General features: G+C 52.3%; 1 protein-coding gene across 7 annotated transcripts in view; it reads right to left on the bottom strand.

Annotated features, from left to right (window-relative positions):
- The window catches only part of TCEA2 (transcription elongation factor A2), a 620358-nt gene that overhangs the window by 470412 nt on the left and 127394 nt on the right, over positions 1–22552 (bottom strand). For all 7 annotated transcript variants that reach the window (XR_013598494.1, XM_078651653.1, XM_078651650.1 and 4 more), the window contains one exon: positions 4129–4234. Coding sequence is in view for 6 of the 7 variants with exons in the window: in XM_078651653.1 (XP_078507779.1) it covers positions 4129–4234 (106 nt within the window). In the remaining variant the exon portion in view is untranslated. The remainder of the gene's footprint in view (positions 1–4128; positions 4235–22552) is intronic.

Below are 22552 nucleotides of genomic sequence, written 5' to 3' on the forward strand. Positions count from 1 at the left end.
CAATGGACAGTACATTCGCCCCCTGTCTGGCGAATCTCTCTATGCATGCGTTTGAAAATGAACAGGTGCTAGTAGCGGGGAACCCATACTGTGCCAATATTATTCTATGGAAATGCTACATTGATGACATCTTTGTGATCTGGCACGGAGATGCTACCTCCATTGAATCCTTCGATGCCTGGCTCAATAGTCAGAATGAATTCCTGAGATTCACCAGTGAATACAGCAAAGAACAACTGTCCTTTCTGGATGTACTAATCTTTCCATCTTTGGGGCACCTGGTATCGGAGGTGTATAAGAAACCTATAGCCTGCAATGCCTTATTGTCATACAGAAGCCACCATCCAAAAGCTTTGCGAGATAATCTGCCATACAGTCTGTTTCTACTCCGTAGACGCAATTGCTCCAGTATTTACATGTATGAAGAACATGTTGCGAGTTTGAGAAGCAATCTCCTCGACAGACATTATCCGCCATCCTTAGTGAAAAGATCTGCCAAAAGAGCACAGAACAACAATCGAGATGCTTTGCTTGACACTTTATCAGACAAAGAATCTGTAGACAGATTAGTTTGTGTGCATACGTTTTGTTCTATGTCCAACCAGGACAAAATAGTGATCTGCAAGAATTGGCCCATTTTGAACAAAGGAGAGCAATCTCTACAACGTCCTTTGTTTGCTTTCAAAAGGAGCAATAATTTGAAAGACATACTGGTCCGTACTAGACCCAAACCTATATTGAATATAAGACAAGATACCCTTTGGGATCTTCCATCAGTCCAAGGACATTACCCGTGTGGGTCATGTGGGTTGTGCCAAGACTTGTGCCACACAGACCATTAATATTGGGACCGGGAAACCGTAGCTATTGAAACAACATGCCAACTGCAATAGGGAGAGATTAATATATCTCATTGTTTGTCCCTGCAATCTCAGATACGTGGGACTGACTACATGTAAAGTGAAAACTCGGATCATAGAACATGAAAGTACCATCAGGTGTAAGAAACAGGCTACTAAGCTTACTGACCATTTCTTGGAAAAAGGCCATCTTCCGGAGGACTAAAGGTGGACGGTACTGGACCAACCTAATCTGACATCCACATCACCCAATTTGACGAAGATTCTTTTGAAAATTGAACAAAGATGGATGTTTAGATTGGGTACTGACAACACGGTGACAACACGGGTCTGAACGATAAAGTCCCATGGCTTTGTATCCTAAAGAATATCTGCAAATGGTGTGATTCGGATATCAGTGGAATCGTAGTGCCTATCCTTTGATCCCTCTGCCATGATTTCTGAAAACTTTTCATAACACAATAATGTAAAGTTTTTTTTTGTTTGAGACGAAGAAATGGGATCTCCATTAAATTTTTTCATTGAGCAACTCTTCCGCAGGAATTTTTTAATACATGTCATCTTTAGCAATTAATGACTTCCCGTTTTAGTTTTCAAGTGTTTGAGGCGCAGAATGACATTTTTTACTACATCTCCCTTAGCACAATATACAAGCTTATATTTTATATGGTTATGAAACCACATTATCGGACAGATGCACTGATTTAAGGGTACACTTTGTATTTTTCCAATATCCTTCACGATTTAGTATAGGACTGTCCTCCTTTTCTCGGATGGTTTTTAGTACTTGTTGCTCTGCCCCCATCAATTTCAACACTACTGTGAATCATTCACAAACCTGAGCCTGCCTATTTACATTAGAATGTGGAGGACAAGTGGGTTGTTTAAACGCATGCTTGACTCGCTTTTCTACAAGCGACTGACACTTAAGTCCCCAATAGTTTATTACAACAAATTTGGGTCACTTTAACTTTGTTTAACTAACAGAGTTAGTCTGTCGTTCTCATTATACTATGGGATTCTGAACAGCTTACACCAACCACGACAGGCTTGCTTCTTAACGAACTCTGCAATGTTAATATAACTGTCTGGTCTTTGCACATAAGGCCCATGCTTTTCTAATTTTCTTGGCACAGCGTACCATCCAGCCTAATAATAACATCATAGGCTTGAGATGGTACGTTATGGTGCAATCTATGTACATCTATAAAACAAGGTACTTAATTAGGACTATACTCCTTTGTTATATTCAAAGAATGTAATTTCTTTTTAAAGAGATTTAAATGTCCCATCTTTTCATTAGGTTTCTCTATTCTGACTACTTTCATTATTCTTCTGTTAAGACAGTGATTTGATCCTCACTAGAGCCATGTTTGCCAACACCCCTGAATTGCGGTTTATTTTATGTCTCCCTTTTGACTACTATACAGGTCGGAGTCCTGACTGACACTTGAGCATTTACGCCAAGGACAGCTGAGAGATTATACCCGACTGCAGCGGGTAAGTGTCTATTCCAGATACCGGGTATGATGTTTTGACTAGTGGGATCCACCTTTTGGTGTTTCCACACACCCTAAGTTCCACTGGGATGTATGTAGATACAATTTGTGATGACACGGTTGTCTCACAATTTATAAGTATAGGCTTAATTGGAACACCATTTTTCTTTTTCAAATCTTGAAACTGTATGATTTGTCTTTATGTTTCCTAACAGGTACCAACAGTGAATCCAACACTCTGAAAAACCTATGGATCACTAGTTTTGTATATAAAGAATATATATCTTCTCCTATACATCATTTGCACTTTTCACTTTCACAGCAGTAGCACGAAGTAGAGCCTGAAGAAGGCCACGACACTGACTAGGCCACCGGCCGTAACATGTCGATCCTTGAACGAGAGAACGGTGTTTAATGTTTCCCGCTGGGTTATGTATTTTTACTCCTAGCACAGGGCAGCCAGAATAAAGTCATACGGTGAACCCTGGAGCTAGTTTTAATTCACATTATCACTTCACCGCCTGCACTGTGTCCTTCACCATGCCAACAAGCTCTCATTGGTTATTTAAACTACCTTCCTGGTATACAAACATCCCTGAGCTCCTCCCTCTCAGAGAAGGGGTTCTAGCCCGCACAATGACTAGGTTTCATTGTGCAAGGAGGTTCCCCAATGATGAAGAATGCCACCTTTGATGGGTGAGGCAAACCGTCTCAGTTTATTTTTATTTTTTATTTTATTTTTAGAGTTTTCTATAGCGCGAACAAGGCCCAGGGTAGGGTATCAGAGCGCTTTACAAGGAAAGTAGAGTGAGTATAGAGCATTTTGCAAAACAACAGAAACAGATACAGTATCAAAATAATTCTTACAAGGTTAGGTAGGTAGAGCAATAAGCATGTAACAGTAGGAACAAGTTTGAGTATGTGTCAGTCATAGAGGCGAAGGTGTCATTAAGGGGAGTGAGGAAACAAGTTTGAAGTCGTAGACTGGTTCAGTGCCTTGTGGAATTAAGGGAGGAATTTGCTCATCAGGAATGATTTTGCTTCCCTTTTGAATAGTGGTGTAGATGAGATTTTCCGGATGTGCGGAGGTAGCGAGTTCCTTATTATTGGTGCTGCACCAGTGATTGCTCGAACAGAAGTTTTTTTCTTGCTGAAACAAGACGGTTTCAGGAGTTGATTGTCGGCACTCCTAAAGTGTCTGTTTCCTCCTGATAAGGTACGTTTTTGGGAAACGTACAGGGGTGTGTTGTGGTGTAGAGCTTTATGAGTGATGTACGCCATCTTTAGTTGGATTCTGGCTTCATAGGGTAGCCAGTTGAGCGCCTTCAGGTGGTGAGATATATTGTCAAATTTCCTAGATCCTGTTAAGAGTCTTGCTGCTGCATTGCACGTAAAGGGGTTGTTGAGATTTTGGGAAGCCTTGAGAGAGTAGTACATCCATACTCCAATCTTGAAATAACTAAAGCCTGAACTGCAGTTTCAGATGGGGAGGTCTAGGACATCATCGCTTCGTTCACTAAAACATGTATTGTTGACCTCTGATGACTTAAGTTTATTTTATAAGAAAGAACAAGATGTGCACAACTTACATTCTCTATAAAATAAATACACTTAGTAGTAACTACAGATTTTAGTATAAAATGTAAAGGGGACAAACCACAGAGTAAAAGCAACAGTGATGAAGAGAGTAGGGTAACAGGCAATATCGTTGTGTCAACGTATAAAGTAAACAGAAGTTTTGTGAAGACTTTATTTATTTACATTCTCACCTAGAAGTTTCTTCCAGGATTTGATGAGCGATTTAGCCAGCGTTATCACTTCCTCATCGCTAGTTTCCTTTCGGAGGGCATTCACAGACATTCCAATCCTGGTGGACTGTAAGAAGAAAGTTAGAGACTGTAAAGCATGAAAAAGAGAAACGTTTAACCAGCACCTTCAATCAGCAACGCCTTGAAAAGGAAGCCTGCAATTACCAGATCTCAGTTTCAAAAAAGGCCTGACCAGTAAGGGAAGAGTTATTGTATAGTATTTTTTTTAAACGCATCTCAAAGGTCGAACAACCACATGCTCAAAAATATCTAACTTACAATGTGAAGAAGACTAGCTGTTAATGGGTATGAGCTTGCTAAGATGATCCAACAGAAGGAAAAAGTTACCTTGATGGTAAATCAGTAACTGTGAAACCTTGATTAATTCCATTATCATCTTGCAGGGTAGTCAAGCGCTTCCGGGGCTGGAAACTGATTCGAAAACTAATTCAGAGATTTTGTGAAATAGCCCTGTGCACGCAGGTATTCCGCACACATAGCATGACCACCTCTCTCCTAGTATGCCTGGCCTCAATAGTTATCTTTTGGGGGAAAACAGAGCTTAGTGATGTGTATTGTTTAGCACATCGCTATAGTGTCGGCGAATAAGGCAAGGGCGGCTCCTCCATGTGGGCGGAGGAGTGTCGCCCCACTGCTTTCTTGCAGTGCGAGAAGCAGAAACATCAAATGGTATTTTAAATACCATTTTATGTTTCTGCTTCTCGCACTGCGAGAAAGCAGAAGGCAGGGTTTGGTTGGGGGAGGGCGGATAAGCATGTCTGCTGGAGGGCAGGGAAGGAGGGGCTGTTTAGTCGGTCCCAGGTCCCGACCAAACCAGTCATACGCACTCTGCATTTTCTCTATGTAGGCTGCATGCAGCCTACATAGAGAAAATGGCCTCCCGATAGATGCCTGTTGAATCGGCGTTCCAGCCAATCACAACGATGCCATTGCAGCATTGTGATTGGCTTAGGGGAGGGGAGGGAGCCTGCCTGCGGCTGCTTCCTGTTGATGCAGCCGGACAACACGGGACAGCAAAGGTAAGTTAACGTAACTTTTATTCAAAATTAAACCTCCCCCTCCCCCACTCCCCCCGAGTAACACCCTCCCAAGCGCACCACCCCACCCGAAAGGCGTACCGCCTGCGACTGGAACAAGGGGGCAATAACAGAAAGGAACCTTTGAACTCTTTCGAATGTCTGACTGCCACTAGTAAGATGAGTGACAACAGACAATTACTCTGCCACCTCTTATACCACCCGCCAGGAAACACCTCCTCTTTCGGTGAACACCTCACCGACCTGATAACTCATTGCTCACTCCGTGACTCCAACTACATTATCCTAGGTGACCTCAATCTTCACTGGAATGAAGAAAACAACATGTTAATCAAAAGCTTAAACGATCTCCTAAGCAACAACAACCTCACCTAATACTGCACAGAGAAAACCCACAACGGAGGCTCAATCCTCGATGCAATTATCACTCAAGCAGACTCAGTCTCCATCAACCACACCTTGCCTATCGACTGGTCTGACCACCATATTATTCTGTTCCACATAAACCAAAAGATCCAATCCGAGCCCCGCACAAAGGACCCCCCCTCCCCGCCAATCCCCCCCTCATTCGACCAGAAATCTAAGTCAGATTACCCTTGCATATCTGGAGGCAAGGGTAAGCTCCCTCCTCCCCAACTACTCTGGTAAGCTTTCAACAACAGAACTAACCTCCCACTATAACTTCCATTATGGACCAAATAGCCCCCATGAAATAAAAAAGAGTCCGGAACATACCATCCAGATCATGGTTCAACACAGACAAACTCTGAAAGAAGAGAACTAAGAGCGGCAGAAAGACTCTGGCAAAAAAAACAGTGTATGAGCTAGACTAAAATCAACACGAAGGAAATACAATAATCACATAAAGAGTGAAAAAGCGTCCTTCTTTTAAAAACAGAAGTAGAGAACTCTTCAATCTCATCAGACAACAAACCTCCAAGCCACCTTCGTCTCAAGTTATGGCCTCCAAAGACCTGTGTAACAACTTTGCCAATTTCTTCAATGACAAAATCACCAAGATAGAACTCTCCTTGGACCTGCAAAGCAGTTCCCCAGACAGCCAATCACGCCCAGAGACAGAAGTTGATTCCACACCAAAGTACTCCGCCTTAACTTATGGAACTCTTCCAACCACATTTCCGAAGCAGTGGTCATCAAAATGATTTCCACCACCAAACCCTCAGCACATGCCCTGGATCCCATAGCTGCCCAACTGGCCAAACAACTCATTAAGGCACTTCAAGAAAGGGCTGTAAGCAGAAGAGATGGTATTACAGTGGTTCACCTCTTTTCTACAGAACCGCATCCAAAGTATAAAAATCAAAAAGCTTTCTCCGGACCTACTCACCGTTAGCAGGGGTGTCCCCCAAGGATCAGAACTCTCTCTGCAACTTTTCAACATATACAAGGAACCCCTCACCACCATACTCAAAAAATCTAACATTCCCTTCCACCTCTATGCAGACAATACCCAGATCTATCTGGAAACCTCCTCCATTGAAGACATTCAGAGACTGAACGGCATTTTAAGAGAAGTCCAACACTGGCTATCAAGCAACCACCTAAAACTCAATCAAGACAAGACAGAAATCCTCCTACTCTCCAACGATGAGAAGAACCCCCAAATCTCAGAATGGCTAAAGCGATTGATGTGCTCAACTACAACCCAACTTAGCTGACTCTGCAAAATCGGTAGCAATCACCCTGGACCCCATACTATACATGAACAAACAAAATCAAGAACACCGCAAAGTACACCTTCCCCAACCTGAAACTACTCAACAAAATAAACCCTTCATCCCTCAGGACGACCTCAACCAAGCTACTCCCTGGTGCTGTCCAGACTGGACTATGGGATTGCAACCCTCACAGGATCAACTAAATGTCACCTAGCTCCCCTCCAATCAACTCTGAACGCAGCAGCCAGAATGGTCACTGGACTAAAGAAATATGAACACATCTCCCCTGCACTCAGAGAGATAAAATGGCTCCCGATCGAAATACGAGTGCGAGCCAACTTCAGAACTTCCTGCCTCACGCACAATGCGCTGCACACAGGGAAACCCGCCTACCTGGTCGGAAAACTCCAGAAGTTAGGGCGGACAAGAAGGCTAAGGAGTACCAACACCCTACTCCTTATTCCTCAGAGAAAGCGCAAACAAAAACCCGCATCCCGAGTCTTCGCAGGAAATGCTCCCAAAATCTAGAACTCCATACTAGTTCATATCAGGACTAACCCCTCCTACTTCCAATTCAAAAGGCAGCTATAAGACCTCATCCTCAAGGGGCGTGGCTAAGCCGCCGAAAATGGCGGATGACACGAGACCCCCCCCATACAGCCTCGCAGAAGATGTGACCAGATTTAGCCGTCAGAACCACCTGGGACGGCTCGGGGGTGCTTGAATCTACGCACAGCGACCTGCAACGAGCCCACGGAGCCGCAAAGCGCCTACCGGGCACACTCACTCAAAATGGCGGCCATGCAGTGAGACGGAGCCGCTGAAGAGTCGACCGATCCCGCTGCATAGTCGCCCGATCCCGCTGCACAGAGGCTGGGGGTCCTCAGCACGGCACCAGCGAGACAACGGCGGACGGTGTGGCGGATCGGCGGTGAGTGGGTGAGACACCGATGCACACCAGCACGAAGAGTGGGGGGACCAGTGCGTGATCCGGACCTGCCCTGGTGGCGCCAGCCTCCCCCCCCCCCCCCCCCCCCTGGAAAGGCGTCCCGCTCCAAAGATCCTGCCCATCCGCGTCGCTGCCACCGGGGGAACGCGGACCGCCCGCCCTAGCAGAAACCCGCATCAGGCGCCACAGGCGGATACCCACGGGGAGAGGCCGATGGGCTGCCCGCTCGGCGATACCTGGGAACACCCCTGACCCCCGAGGCATAAGCATCGGTGGACATCCTGAAAAGACGCCCCCACCAGTGTGGCAGGTGAGGAGGGGAGATGGCTGAAGGGGTGAGAGCGCACCATATACCCCAATAGCTGATGACATCTGCGGCACCTAGACGACTCACGTAACCAAGGCAGGCCCATCCCACCTCTGAAGCCGAGGGCGCGGACGGAGGGCAACAAAGGCCGCCCAGGACCTGGTTCGGACTTCCCTCCGGTGAGCCCCTCATCTAAACCGCGGCCCCCAACGCACCTCCTGTACAACTGCTGGGCCACTACGTAGGCACACCGTCCACAGCGAAGGGAGTGGGGGACGCGGAAACGAAGGACGTCCCCAACCGTGACACAGAGACCACTCCACTGCTGTCTCCATTTTTTTTGTAAATATATTTTTATTGCAGCAAATTAGGTGGTACAGACAAAGCATTAGCATCTATCCCCTCGGTGCCCGGTAAATCCATTAGCTTTCCGTACTTGTATCAAACAGCCGTTTAGCTCACACCCCGGAGGTCGAGCGGCGCAACGGAAATGAGAACTCGTGCAAGGATATATAGTAAGTCTCCGTAGTATCCGGGTGACCTTGATATGGCAATGCTACTTTCCAGCACATCTTGCCTTGTCCCCACGCACAATTCCTAGTGGGATCAGTAAATATTCTTCGGCATTTCTGTCCAACAACCTTCACCCGTTCAAACTGCTAAACCTCGCCTTACCCTCTCCTCCCCCCCTGAACTTACCCCTCCCGCCCTTAACTCTGCCCCCCACCCCCCCAAACGTGCCAGCGGAACCTTAGTGTGCCTCCACACCCATCTCAATCAATCCAGACCCGAAACAGACTATCAGGAGCAATCAACTAATAACAGTCAGCCAACACCTAGGAAATAGGGGAATTAGGAATGGGGACTAGGACCCCATCTCATCGGGCAGCCGGTGCACCGGAACAGGACTATGCACTGGGGTGTCCACCTCGTCCACATCCAAAAGTGCGAACTCCAAGATCAGCCCCTCCCACGCCCTTGCCCCCTCCAGAGCCACTTCATTGTCTGTCCTAAGTGCAGCTTGCATACGCAGCTCCCCCTCGCACCGGGCCCACTTGAGAAGCTCGGCCTTCCACCTCTCCACCGCAGGGCCCTTATTCGCCTTCCATTGGGACGTTATGGCCCGCTTCGCTAGGAGTAGCCCAAGGTCCAGGAACTTGCTAGTAATCTTGTTCCTCGATGTGTGTGGGAACCAATGTAGGATGCAGTGCGCCATGGTGTATTGCAAATCTCTCTCCGTAACCTCCCTCAGGCTGTCTACAACTTCCCGCCAAAAGGAACCCAGGGCTGGGCAGGACCAGAACATGTGTCGGAAATCAGCTAAGTCCGCCGGACAACGCGGACAGGCCCGCCGGGTGGGTCGGGAAATATGTGTGCAGTTTGTCAGGGGTCAGGTAGGCCCTATGTAGGACATAGAGGTGCACCAGCTGGAATCTAGCGTTACGCGTCCCGTTGCGGACCCGGGCCACTATACCGTTCCACGCCTCCTCAGGTATTTCCGCCGATAAGTCAGCTTCCCATTTCGACTTCAGGGATAGCAGTGGGGTGATCGTCTCCGAGATCATGTGCCTGTATAGGCACGTGACTGCCTTGATCGTCCCCGCCATCATCACCACATACTGGCAGCCCAGGGACAGTGGCGGTTCCGTCATGCCCGACTTCCAGTGCCTGCGGATGGCCGCCGTTAGCGCCGCATGAAGGAGAAAGTCTCCCCCCGCCAAATCAAAACGGTCTTTCAGAAGGTCAAAGGGCAGCAGGACGCCGTCCTCGTAGAGGTCTCCCATGGTCGAGAGTCCGCGCAGCTCCCATCCATCGAGCCCGTGCCACGAGCCCCCATGCGGTAGTGCCCCGCACAGCCTAAGCGGGATCTCAGGGGCGTAAGGGATCGTAATATGGCCCCTTCGACGATATCTGTTCCAGCATTTCCGGGCCATCGCAAATTCCTGCGTGAGGTGGAAATCTCCCATTGGGAGCCCCAGAACTATCCGGGAAAGCACCTGCACCGGGCCCGCCGGCTCCCCTCCTCCATCTCCTCCCTGCCTGGCTCTCGCAATCCATTGCGTCAGCCATTGTAATTGGGCTGCAAGGTAGTAGAGCTCGTAATCCGGCACCGCGAGACCTCCTTCTTCTCGAGGGCGGAGGAGCGTATTGTGAGCCACCCTACGCCTGCCCGCTCCCCACAGGAAACCAATTACTAACGATCGCAGTCGCCTGAAGTAACTTGCCGGGATCCATATCGGGAGGGTCCTGAAGAAGTAGAGCAGCCTCGGCAGGGTCACCATCTTCAGGAGTGCCACTCTTCCCATTAGCGACAGCGGGAGCGTGCTCCAAAAATCAAGGTTCTCCTTAGTATGTCTGATCGCCGACCCGATATTTCCCTCCAGAATGTCCTTCTTGTCATGGAAGATTGAGGTCCCTAGATAACGCAGGCCTCCTTCCTCCCATGCCACCCCCTCCGTGGCCTGTGGGTGCATCCTTCGCGGGCGGGCCGGGAACAAGCAGGACTTCGTCCAGTTCACCCTGAGTCCCGACACCCTGCTCAGCGACTGAAGGAGGGTTTTGGCGCCCCGGAGCGAGTCCGTGGAGTCCGCTAGGAACATCAGCAGGTCATCTGCATATAATGCGATGTGGTGCACCTGCCCATAAACATCCAGCCCCGAATATGCTCGACCCAACCGGGCTCGTGCTGCGAGGGGTTCAACGGCCATGGCGAACAAGAGGGGGGAGAGAGGACACCCCTGGCGAGTGCCCCGGCCCACCGCACACAACTCAGAGATAACTCTCCCAGTTCTGACCCTCGCCGTTGTGTTCCGGTATAGCAGCTCTGTCCAATCCACAAAGCCCTCGCCCAGACCCAGTGTATGCATGACATGAAAGAGGTAAGGCCACTCCAGGCTGTCAAAGGCCTTTTCTATGTCTACAGCAAACACCACCGCCTCATCTCCGTCATAGGTGTCAGCCTCTAAAACATGCAGGAGCCGCCGCACGTTAAGCGCCGTGTTGCGGGTCGGGATGAAGCCAGACTGGTCTGCATGGATTAATCTGGACATAAAGGGGAGCAATCGTGTCGCCAATATTTTACTCAGAATTTTATAGTCCAGGTTGAGCATGGACAGGGGGCGGTACGCCGTCCGGTCCCACGGTTGCTTGCCCGGTTTCAAGAGGGGGACTATGAGCGCTTCGCTAGTAGACGCCGGTAGGCTGCCCAGTTGTTTCGCTTCATTATACAGGCCCGTTAACTGGGGTGCCAGAAGGTCAATATAAGTCAGGTAGAACTCCGTCGGCAGCCCATCGGAGCCCGGCGTCTTGTTTCGTGCCATACTCTTGATGGCTACTCTCACCTCCCTCTCCTCGATTTTGCTCCCGAGTCGCTTCGCGTCCTCCTCCCCTAGTTCCGGCAGGTCTAGTCCTTCCGTGAAGCTCTGGAAGTCTTCCGCCGATGGTAGGACCCGGCTGCGGTACAGCTCCGTATAGTAGTCATAGAATATCTCATTTATCCCTCCCTGGTCAAACCGCGCCGCACCCGAGTGGTCCCTGAGCTCTAGTATGACCGAGCTTCGTCGAGCCGGATTGGCCAGCCAGGCCAAGAGAGCTCCCGACTTATCGCGCTCCGAGTGTGCACGCGTGAGGTAGGCCTTGTAGTCAAGGCACCTGAGACGCTCCACCGTCGCCGCCACCACCTCCCGCGCCTCAAGTAGTGCCTCATGCATGTCCGGCCGCTCCGGTCTCGCCCTCTCTAGCCCCCTCAGCTTCTCTTCCCCCTTCGTAATGTCATCTAGTAAGGTCCTCCTAACTCCCGACGCCGCCGCAATACATTGCCCCCGTACCTCTGTCTTGAATGCGTCCCATTCAATCGCAATTGTGCTCGCGGAGCCTGCATTGAGCTGGAAGTATGCTTCGATGTTCGAGGCTATAGTGGTGCGAAAGAGCCGGTCGTCCAGTGCCTCCGGGCGCAGCTTCCAGGCTGGGATTCGCGGGCGGTACTGCGACCAGCGCAACTGAACAAGCAGCGGGTTATGGTCAGAGATCGTGCGCGTAAGATATTCACTGTGGCACACCTCTGCATGTACATCTTGAGAGCACAGGAAGGCGTCAATGCGAACGTGGAGCTCGTGGAGAGCGGAGAAAAACGAGTAGTCTCTGTCTGACGGATGGTTAGCCCTCCAAGAGTCTACCAGACCCCATTGGCGTTGCCAAGCAGAGCGCGCAAGTGCCAGTCTTCCAGCTGGTGCGTTAGGCAAGGGGGGATGCGATCTGTCTAGTGTAGTGTCAATTACGCTGTTAAAGTCTCCGCCAAGGATCAAAGGCTCCACCAAAAACGGGGCCAGCTTGTTGGATAGTAGAGAGAGGAAAGCCGGCAAGTCAGTGTTCGGGGCGTACAGGCAACCCAAGGAAAGGTCCCTCCCATCCAATTTGCCTCGCACCATGACGTATCTCCCCTCTGGGTCAATCAGTTGCTGGGTGCACTGGAAAGGAACTCCCGCCCGCACCCAAATGGCCACCCCCCTAGCATATGCAGAGTAGCCAGTGTGGTAAATCTGCCCCCTCCACCTCCGTTGTAGCGCCCTCCCTTCCTTATCTAGTAAATGTGTTTCTTGGAGGAAGGCGAAATGAACACCCCTTCTGATCAAATAGGAGTGGATTTTGTGGCGTCTGTGCATAGTATGCATTCCCCTAACATTCCATGTGATGCATTTGTAGCCTAGGTCGGGTCCCATTGTATAGTTCGTTGCACTCCTATCACACTCTCAGCGACCCCCCTGGCACGTCCGGGTCCCCTCCCCATTCCCCCCCCAAACTTATCAAGTAAACGTCCCTAACTCCCACACCCCAGGACAGACATCCAACTTGGAAACCCCATCCAAACTCTAGTAACGAAAGCGTATCTCAAGTGAATAGGGCTAGGGTGGCCAGAGCGCCTACCCAAACAGGACCGGAGTCCCCCATCCCCGCCTCCCCCGGTGTAGTCAGGAGAATTCCCCCTTGCTCTATTCCACCCGCACAGTTCAGTGGCGAGCATCAGGAGTCCTCCGCACCCCACAGCATAGCGTCCAAGGCAGCTCTCACCCGCAACCCAGGCCCAGTACCTTACAGATTCGTCCATCTGCTTGCCGTCGTCATCAGCCAAAGATGCCGTCCGCTGTCTGGGGAGTCACCACCGGCAGGTCCGTCTCCGAGAGATCATGTCCACTACTGGAGCCAGGACTGGGAGCGCCGACCTTTGAGTGCTCCGATGTGCCGCTGGTAGGGCTGACGTCTCCCTTGCTGATGGCCGCCACCGCCAGCACCGCCTTAGCCCTCTCCTGCTGCCATCTCGACGGGGAACCAGATTCCCGCGGCGACGTCGTCTCAGCTGAGTGCCTACTAGGTGAAGCCTCCGGGGGAGGGCCCGCGCCCGATCCCCCTCTGCTGTCCAGCCAGCACCAAGCCTCCTGCGGCGTGTGGAAAAAGTGGGATCGTTCGTCAGCGATGACCCGCAGTCGGGCCGGGAACAACATAGCGTAGGGTAGTTGCAGCGACCTCAGTTTCCGCTTGACTGCCAAAAAGGAGGCCCGTTGTTTTTGTACATCCCTGGTGAAGTCCGGGAAGATCATGACCTTGCTATTATCTATTCTCAAGTCCGGCAGGTCTCTGACCCTCCTTAGGATGTGATCCCTGTCGCGAAAGTGCAGGAGGCGCATCACTATTGGTCTCGGCGGTCTCCCCGGCTTGGGAGGGCGCGCCGGTACCCTGTGCGCCCGCTCCAGGGCGAAAAACTGGGAAAGCCCCTCCGGAGCCACCTCGTTCCGCAACCATCCCTCCAGGTATGCTACCGCATCTTGGCCTTCCACTTTCTCCGGAACTCCCACGAGGGGGAGGTTGTTGCGTCTGGAGCGCCCCTCACTGTCCTCGGCCCGAAGCTCCAGCACTTGAACCTTCTGCACCACCTCCGCCAGCGACGCTCTCAGGGTGGCCACATCCCCAGGCAAGTCTTTCAGGGTTGCCTCCGAGGTCGCCACTCTCTCCTTCAGTTTCCGGTGGTCATCCTTCAGTAGGGTCAGGTCGGAGCCGATGGTGTCCATGCGTTTTTCAAGAGCTTCTCGTGACGCTACTATCGCCTGCATTATGTCACTCAAGCACGGATCTCGCTGGCCAGCCGAGTTGCCCGCTCCAGAGGACGGCGCTCCTTCCTCCTCCAGGTGGCCCGGGTCGTCCAGCTTCAGCGCTTCGAAGCCCTTCTTCTTGCCTCCTCTCGCCATGTTGCCGGGCGGAGAAATCCGCGTCTCGCAACCGTGGCACGCGTTGATCCGGGGGTTTCCGGGTCTCCCTCCGACTCCACCACAGTCACTCGGCGCTGTACCTCCAAGCCTCCCCCAGACAGGGCTTCGGGCCGTGCATCAGCTCCAGCCGCCTCGCTATGGGTGTTGGCTGCTCCCCCGAGTGCCCGGGGCCGAGTCCCCGTCTGTAAGCGGCAGATCCAGGGCAGTGTGCAGCGTGCAGGCGCCCCTGGTCAGCGCTCCAACCTCTACCCCCAGCAGTCCAGGCGTCCTTGTGGCGGGCACCAGCGAGGCAGGGCACCTCCCTTTTGTACCTCCTCAGCTGTTCGGCTCCTCCGTGCTGCTCAGCCCCTGTCAGGCGGGGTCCCAGGGCATATGCGCTACTCTCCCTCTTAGGCACTACAGCAGACCCAGTTCGCCGCCCTCAGACTGCGCAGCCACATGTCTCAGCCACCATTTTACCCACACAGCACTCCGACCGCCTCTCCTCAGGGCTCTACGCCTTCGGCCTCCCAATGCTGCCTGCGGCAGTCCATCCAGGGCCTGAGGCCACAGGGGCTCCTCTGCAGTGGTAGGGCGGCGTCTCTGCACAGCCCAGCCGCGCCGCCGCTAGTGTCCGGGTCGGCTCCGGTACTCCGGGGCCGCCATTTTGAGGTCAGGCAGCTCGTCGCGCTGCCGGCCGTCGTCCTCCCCAAACGGCTCCACGTTGGGTAAAGTCTCCACTCACCCACGGCACCGGAGGGCTACCGCTGCAGCGCGGATGGTCCGGTCTGGCCCCTAATGTTCTCCGCCGCTCCCAGGGACTCGCCGTCAGGCGCAGACAGCAGGGACTGCATCCGCCATTTTGGGCGCCTGACGCTCCGGGCACTCCCTCGGGAGCAAAGTCGCTCGTCCTGGGTCGCCGCGGAGATCCCAGCGCCGCCAAAGTCTGCCCCAGCGCTCCCCAGACCCTCTCCTGTGCGTTCGAGGGGCGGGAGGTCGAGCTGGGGGCCAGGATATGGTGTGGGGTAAGGCGGGAGCGGAGGAGCTCCGCAGTCCCACTACCTTCTACATCGGCGTCTTGGCCACGCCATCTCTTACTTTCTCTGCTGTCTCCATGGGGCCACCTGCAGAGACGCCAGTTGCTAGCTAGCCGCATCTCCGCCCCACGATCCACGGGACGCCTCACCCACTGGGAGACCCTCCCCATCCAACACCCGTGTGATCCGAGTGGGCTACGTTTGGGAACAGCCCCTATTACTGGAGAAGCCCCATTGGACCCCAAATACCCGCACCCACCACCCCGGGAGTGCCCAGGTTAAGGTGACCCCCACACCTCGGGAGATGGGTCGCCGGACAACACCAACCATTCAAGGCGCAGACTCCCAGAGGCCGCAAAATCAAACGCAGTCGCAAACAACGCAACAGGACGTCCAGGACAAGATGGACCCCACGTCCAGAAAACTGGACCAAGTGTTGGCGGCGATAGAACACTCAAGAGTAACAATGGAACAAAAGTTCGACTCCTTGGCGACTGACCTTAATCTTCTCCGTGACGATCATAAAAAACTGTCGAAAAAAATGTGTCAAGAGGGGAACAGGAATTACAGACGCTCCAACCGCAAGTGTAACAACATAATCGCGACATCGTGGATCTCCAATCTAGGCTCAAAACCCTGGAATACAAGGCAGACGACTTGGAGGGGCGCTCCCGAAGGAGCAACATCCGCGTCATGAACCTATCGGAGGGAGCGGAAGGGGGGGACGCCGTACAAAACATCACCGACTGGATCACGTCCTTCACACCGTCCACAGATCTAACCCCCTTCTTCTCGGTGGAACGGGCACACCGAGTCCCAGCACGCAAACCGAAGCCGGGCCTACCCCCGAGGCCGTTCCTCCTGAAACTACTCCACTTCAGAGGCAGGGACGCAATCCTACGAGCGGACAGAGCACACAGGCGACTACAAGTGGAAGACAAGCAAGTCATGCTCTTCCCCGACTACTCCCGGGCGGTACAGCGACAAAGAGCCACCTTTCAAGCGGTAAAGCGGACACTCCGACAAAAAAACATCCAGTATGCCCTCCTGTTCCCAGCCAAGCTCAAGGTGATCCATGAGGGCACCACGCACTTCTTCACTGACCTGAAGGACGCAGACACCTGGGCAGAACAACACACCTCGCGCCCCCCCCGGCGCCAGCGGGCTCGCCAAATAATCCAGCTGGGCGACGACAGCGTGGCCACAACCGTAAACTCACCCTGACTCAACTCAGCGCCCGTTCCGCCTTGTCGAGGAAGGGCTCCCCAGACCTCTCCCAGATCATAGCGGAACGTAGAAAGGCGCTAAGAGCCGCTGCCGCATCGGACCTCAACAATGGACCGCACCTGTTCAGCTCGGAAGAGGACGCTAGTGACGCTCGGGCCTCCCGAGAAGGGTCCTAAACACCCCCAAGAGTAACAACCCAGACATCGGACTTGCTGATGTAAAAGTGAACATAAACGCGGGGTACACCCGACATGGAAGTAGAGCCCACATCACCCTGTCTCCCAGACTCCGAGAAACCCAGAACACAGGAAATGATCTCCCACCCGGCAGACGGGCCTTGAACACAGCTGGATGGCCGTCAACCCTACCCCAGGCATATCTGGTGGCCAACACGATACTCAGGGGACATTTCCATAACCGCGCAACTTTTCCATAGGAGTGGAGCCGGCGGCGCCGAAGAGGAAACCAGGCCGCCACCCCTCAGAAACGGATTAACGAACGTATGTTTTACAGTTTGGACGTATTGCCCTGTGTGATAGGTCCCCCTGGTTGGGAATGTTTCCCAAAGTTACGATTTCTTTTCCCTGTATGTTATTATATTCCTAGTCACGAAGCAAGCAATGGACACGATGGTGTGGACTCGGGGCGAGGGTTGTCGGGCCAGCGAGGGGTAGGGACTTGGGAGGGGGAGGGGCTGAGGCGGGTAGCCCACGAACTCCTTGCATGGCGCACCCACATCATGACCCCCACAACGCCACACACGGATCTTAAAGTCATAACACTCAATGTCAGGGGGATGCACACAACATCCAAACGATATTCCATCTACGCTTACATCAAGCGACAACAAGCGCAGGTGGCCCTCCTACAAGAGACTCACCTGACCGACCTAGGTAGTTCGCCTACAGCGTAAGTGGCGGGGACTCATATGTGCCACAAAATACTCGGCCTTCGCAAGGGGCGCGCTCGTGTGGGTCAGGCCCGGAGTGCCGTTCAAAGAACAATCCAGACTGATAGATAGAAACGGACGATACACCCTTATTAGTGGCCTACTAGAGGGCCAGCCTATCTTACTTGGCAGCATCTACGCCCTCAACACAGAACAAGACCGGTACTGGGACGAGCTAACAGGGATCCTAGCCCGCTATACTGCAATCCCCTGGCTATTGGGACGGGACTACAACTGTGTGCTAGATTTACTCCTCGACAGATCGCACCCCCCCCGCGCGAACCGAGAGTTTCCGCAACTGGGTGAGTCACTGGGCACTGACAGACACCTGGAGAGCACGTCACCCGACAACCAAAGTATATTCCTTCCATTCTATCCCACACAACCTCCGGGTGCGCCTGGGCAGAATTCTATGCTACTCTACACTCTTGCCAACAATACAACATACCGACTACCTTGGATGCACGATATCTGACCACGACGCGCACGTAGTGACGCTGCGATGGCGACCCCCCGCTCCCCACGTGGCAACTCCCCCAAGAATGCCTCACTGATCAAGCCTTTTGCCACACACACGAAGAATTCATTAGGGCACACTTCCAACGCAATGCAGGCACTGCTTCCTCTAGAAGTTTAGAATGGGACGCGTACAAGGTCACCGCGCGCGGACACTCCATCCAACATATAGTGGGGGTACGTCGGACACTAGAAAGGGCAATGGCTGAGGCAGAACTGACCCTGGCAGGCTTATCTCGCGATCTGGACCAGGGCAGGGCTACCCCGGACCAGATAGGGACGGCGAAACTGACCTACGCGGAAACACTGCGGGATCTGCGAAAATATAACTTCCGCAAATACACGACCCGGATGCACAGGGAGGGTAACAGGGCGGGGGCCCTATTAGCATGGATTGCCAAACAGGACACACATCCGCAGCCCATCACGGAACTGCTGGATGCAACAGGCAGCCTCCACTACACTCAAGCTGATATCCTTGACCTCTTTCGCGCCTACTACACAGAAATATACTGTATCCCCGCGCCGACGCCACACGACGCACTACAGCACTTCCTGGGTGTCCACAGACTCCCCGCTATATCCCCAGAAGACCAAAGAGACCTGGACAGGAAAGGCAGCAGAGATCAAGCACGCCATAGGGTCCCTCGCTAGAAATAAATCGCCAGGGATGGATGGACTCCCGCTAGAATACTATAGTAAATTCAAAGCCCAAATAGTGCCCTATCTCGCACTCATGTACGAAGAGGCCAGATCGAAGGGAGTCCTACCCGCTTCATTTCGGGAATCCGTTATGGTAACATTTCTGAAACCACATAGGGTCCCCACACACCCTTCCTCGTACAGGCCCATAACACTCCTGAACGCGGACTGTAAATTCCTGGGGAAAATATTAGTCGACCGCTATAGTCCTCTCATACCCACATTGATCCACTCCGACCAATGCGGATTCGTTCCCGGGCGTAACACTTCGCACAACCTGAGAAGGCTCTTCCACATCCAAGACAGCGTACGGGAGAGACACCCCAGAGCGGCGTGCTTAATATTTGACTTTGAAAAGGCGTTTGATACCCAGACGTGGCCACACCTGTTCGCGGTCCTCCAGTCCCAAAATTACGGCCAGACTCTGCTAGCCTACACACGACTCCTATACAAGGGACTCACCCCTAGGGTGCGAATCGGTAAAATGGTCTCAGCCCCCTTCCCGATTGAAAGGGGCACAAGGCAGGGGTGCCCACTCTCGCCCCTCCTGTTCGCACTAGCGGTCAAACCCATGGCCATACGACTGCGGGGCGAAGGAGCTGAGTGGGGGATACCGATAGCGGGGACAACACACTGCGTCTCCTTGTACGCGGATGACCTACTCATCTACATCCCACGGATCTCACCCCAATCTGGGACACCCTGGAAGCCTTCGGCGCCATCTCAGGACTTAAAGTCAATTGGGAGAAATCGACCGTATACCCGCTCAGCTCCCATCTAGCTCCGCATACGGTAGCGCTAGGCCCACAATCGCTACATTGGAACGGAGTGGCCCCCCGATACCTGGGGGTGCAACTGTACCAATCCCCGGTGGGCTGGTATGAAGGCAACCACCTCAAGGCGCTCTCTGGACTACGATCGGCGGTGGCCTTCTGGAAAACATTGCCCCTGGCGCCTATCGGCCGTGTAGCACTGGCAAAGATGACAATGGTGCCCAGACTACTCTATCACTTCGCCAACTTGCCGGTGATCCCACCTAAATCTTTTTTCCAGGAGCTAGATACTCTGCTGACAGCGCTCATATGGGGCGATGGCCGGCATAGAGTAGCGCTCAATAAGCTGCAATTGCCCACCACGGAGGGCGGCCTAGGAGCCCCATCCTTCGAATCGTATTTTTTAGCGGCACAATTGCAATGGCTGTCCCACTGGACAGCAGAGCGACACGTGACGGAAACTACTACAGAAGCGGGTGGGATACCTCTCCCGGTCATCAGACGCCTGCTTCTGCCAGGCACCAAACCATCCCGCACGCACGCACTTCAGGTCTCTATAGCACGTAAGTGCATGATGCGCGTTCATCGACTTTCCAAGGGTGTACCACTTTACTCCCCATTATTGCCGCTAGTGGGTCTCCCCCGTGGGAAACATCATTTCACCACCAGGAGTTTGCAAAACTGGACCGATCATGGCGTGACTGAAGTGGCAGAGTTGATCCAGGACGGACAACTATGTACATATGACCAAATGATGGAGTGGTATGACCTCCCACGCGGTCAATTCCTCACGCATATATAACTCCTAGAGCACACACGATCACTCTGGGACTTGCGCGACGGGGAACCACCCACGCACCCAGTGCTACACACGATACTCAGAATGGGCTCCGGCAGACACCTCATAACGTAGCACTACAAAGCCATTAGAGAACTAACGAACGTCTCCCTAGACATCCTACTGCAGACCTGGGAGGACGAAGTAGGTAGAGTGTTCCACGACACGGAATGGAAGCGCACTCTAGAATACACAAAAAAAGTGTCCAGAAACGCGAGATTTAAAAACATAAAATTTAACATCCTCCACCGAGCCCACCTCACGCCAGATAAGCTGCAACGATACTACCCGGACACCCAATTTCTATGCCCGCGTTGTGGCCTACCGGCAGCACCTTTTAAACATATATTCTGGGATTGCCCCACCCTAGGACAATACTGGACCAGAATACACCAAACTCTCCGCACGTTAGTCAACCTACCACAAATAGAATCCTGGGAGGTCAGCCCGCTGGGGATCTACAACAGGAAGAAGTCCGAGATGTTGCACTGGAGGTTCGCCTCCTTTGCACTCCTGTTGGCAAAAAGGGCAATCGCCATGCACTGGAGAGCCCCTTCGGGCCCCCCGGAAACAGCCTGGATAGGAGCAGTGTGTAAATGGGGGGCGGCGGAAGAGGAGCTCCTACGAGAAGAGGAAGTGAAGGGAATGCGGAAGAACCCCATCTCTCTAGAATGGGCCCAACTGCTCTTCCAATTTAAACACGAAACAACCCAGGAGGCCATACCAGACCCGTCCCCCCCTCACACCCAGGCCTCCCCGAGGCACCCCTCGCAGTTACCTGACCCCTGAACACCCCCACATGGGGGACGAGTAGGAGCGGCCACACGCCTGCCCCATGACTAGTTCATCTCGCCCCCGGTGGCTGCCCCCCCCCTCCCCTCGGACGCCCCCGCGCGCCGCGCTCGCTGACCCGGACCATTGAGTCACACGCATCCAACGCTAAACGATATTCTAGGAGATGTTCTCCCCCCCCCCACACCCATGACTTCCCCATAGTTTCCAACCGGCAGTTCCGAGACCGGTGCAAGTTTCTTTTTCTCTTCTCATTACAGGGATTGATTACGGGATTACAGGCCGGAGACAACACACATGGGAACGACACCCACCTAGGCCTCTACTGATACACATTTAAGCGAACACGGATTCAAGGACCCTCGTACTCTTCACCCGAAATTTCCCTCTCAATGTTCATGATCCCATTGGTTACAGCTAAATCAGACGAGGTTACAGCCATATGACACAAGACGATCGCTGAACGTACATCTATGCTTAGTTTTGATACCCTTTGATTGTGTCAAAATGTGTAATGATCTTGTGCCTTACCCCCTCCGGGGGGCATGTTATGAGAAAATTGAATAAAAAGATTTAAACATGAAAGACCTCATCCTCAACCAATCTCTCCAGTATGGATAGCTACAACCTAACCATCGTAGCCTGCCCACAGCAGCACACAAACACTTTGACATTAAGAACTCTACCTCACTCTCCCCAGGACTATCTCCTATATCCCATCCCCCGTCCAATCCTGTCACGAGTCGTTGTGCTCTCTTTGACATCAAGGCATTGTAAATACTATTGTGATAACATACCCTGCGAGTGACACTGTGCGCTCCATGACGGTATCATGTGATACGTCGTGAGCCATTGTACATACTATTATGTTTATGTATCCTACAAGCGACCATGCTGTAAAGCACTCCGCTACCCTTGGGTCTGGCAAGCGCTACATAAACTCTGAAATAAATAAATAAATATGAACTAAGGGCCAGTTGTACAAAGCCAATTTGCAATCGGAAACATACAATTCGCAAAATCACAGGGTTTGCAAACCTCTAAATGTTTTTTAAGTATTCATTGAACCCATTAATGAGTCAGAAAAGTCTTTCAGATTTACAAATTTAGTTAAGCTACCCATACCTTCTGGAAAGGGTATGGTACATCAATTAATATGTTAACAGTTGCATTTATTGCAGAAAAAAGCAAACGCCTAAAGAAAAAATTACAACTCTGCTTTATAGATCTGAAAGCTGCTTTTGATCGGGTGGATCGACCACTCCTATGGGCTAAATTAAGACATTGGGGTATACAAGAAAATGTTTTAAGAGCAATTG

Source organism: Lissotriton helveticus, chromosome 7, assembly GCF_964261635.1.
Source record: "Lissotriton helveticus chromosome 7, aLisHel1.1, whole genome shotgun sequence".
NCBI classification, from domain to species: domain Eukaryota; kingdom Metazoa; phylum Chordata; class Amphibia; order Caudata; family Salamandridae; genus Lissotriton; species Lissotriton helveticus.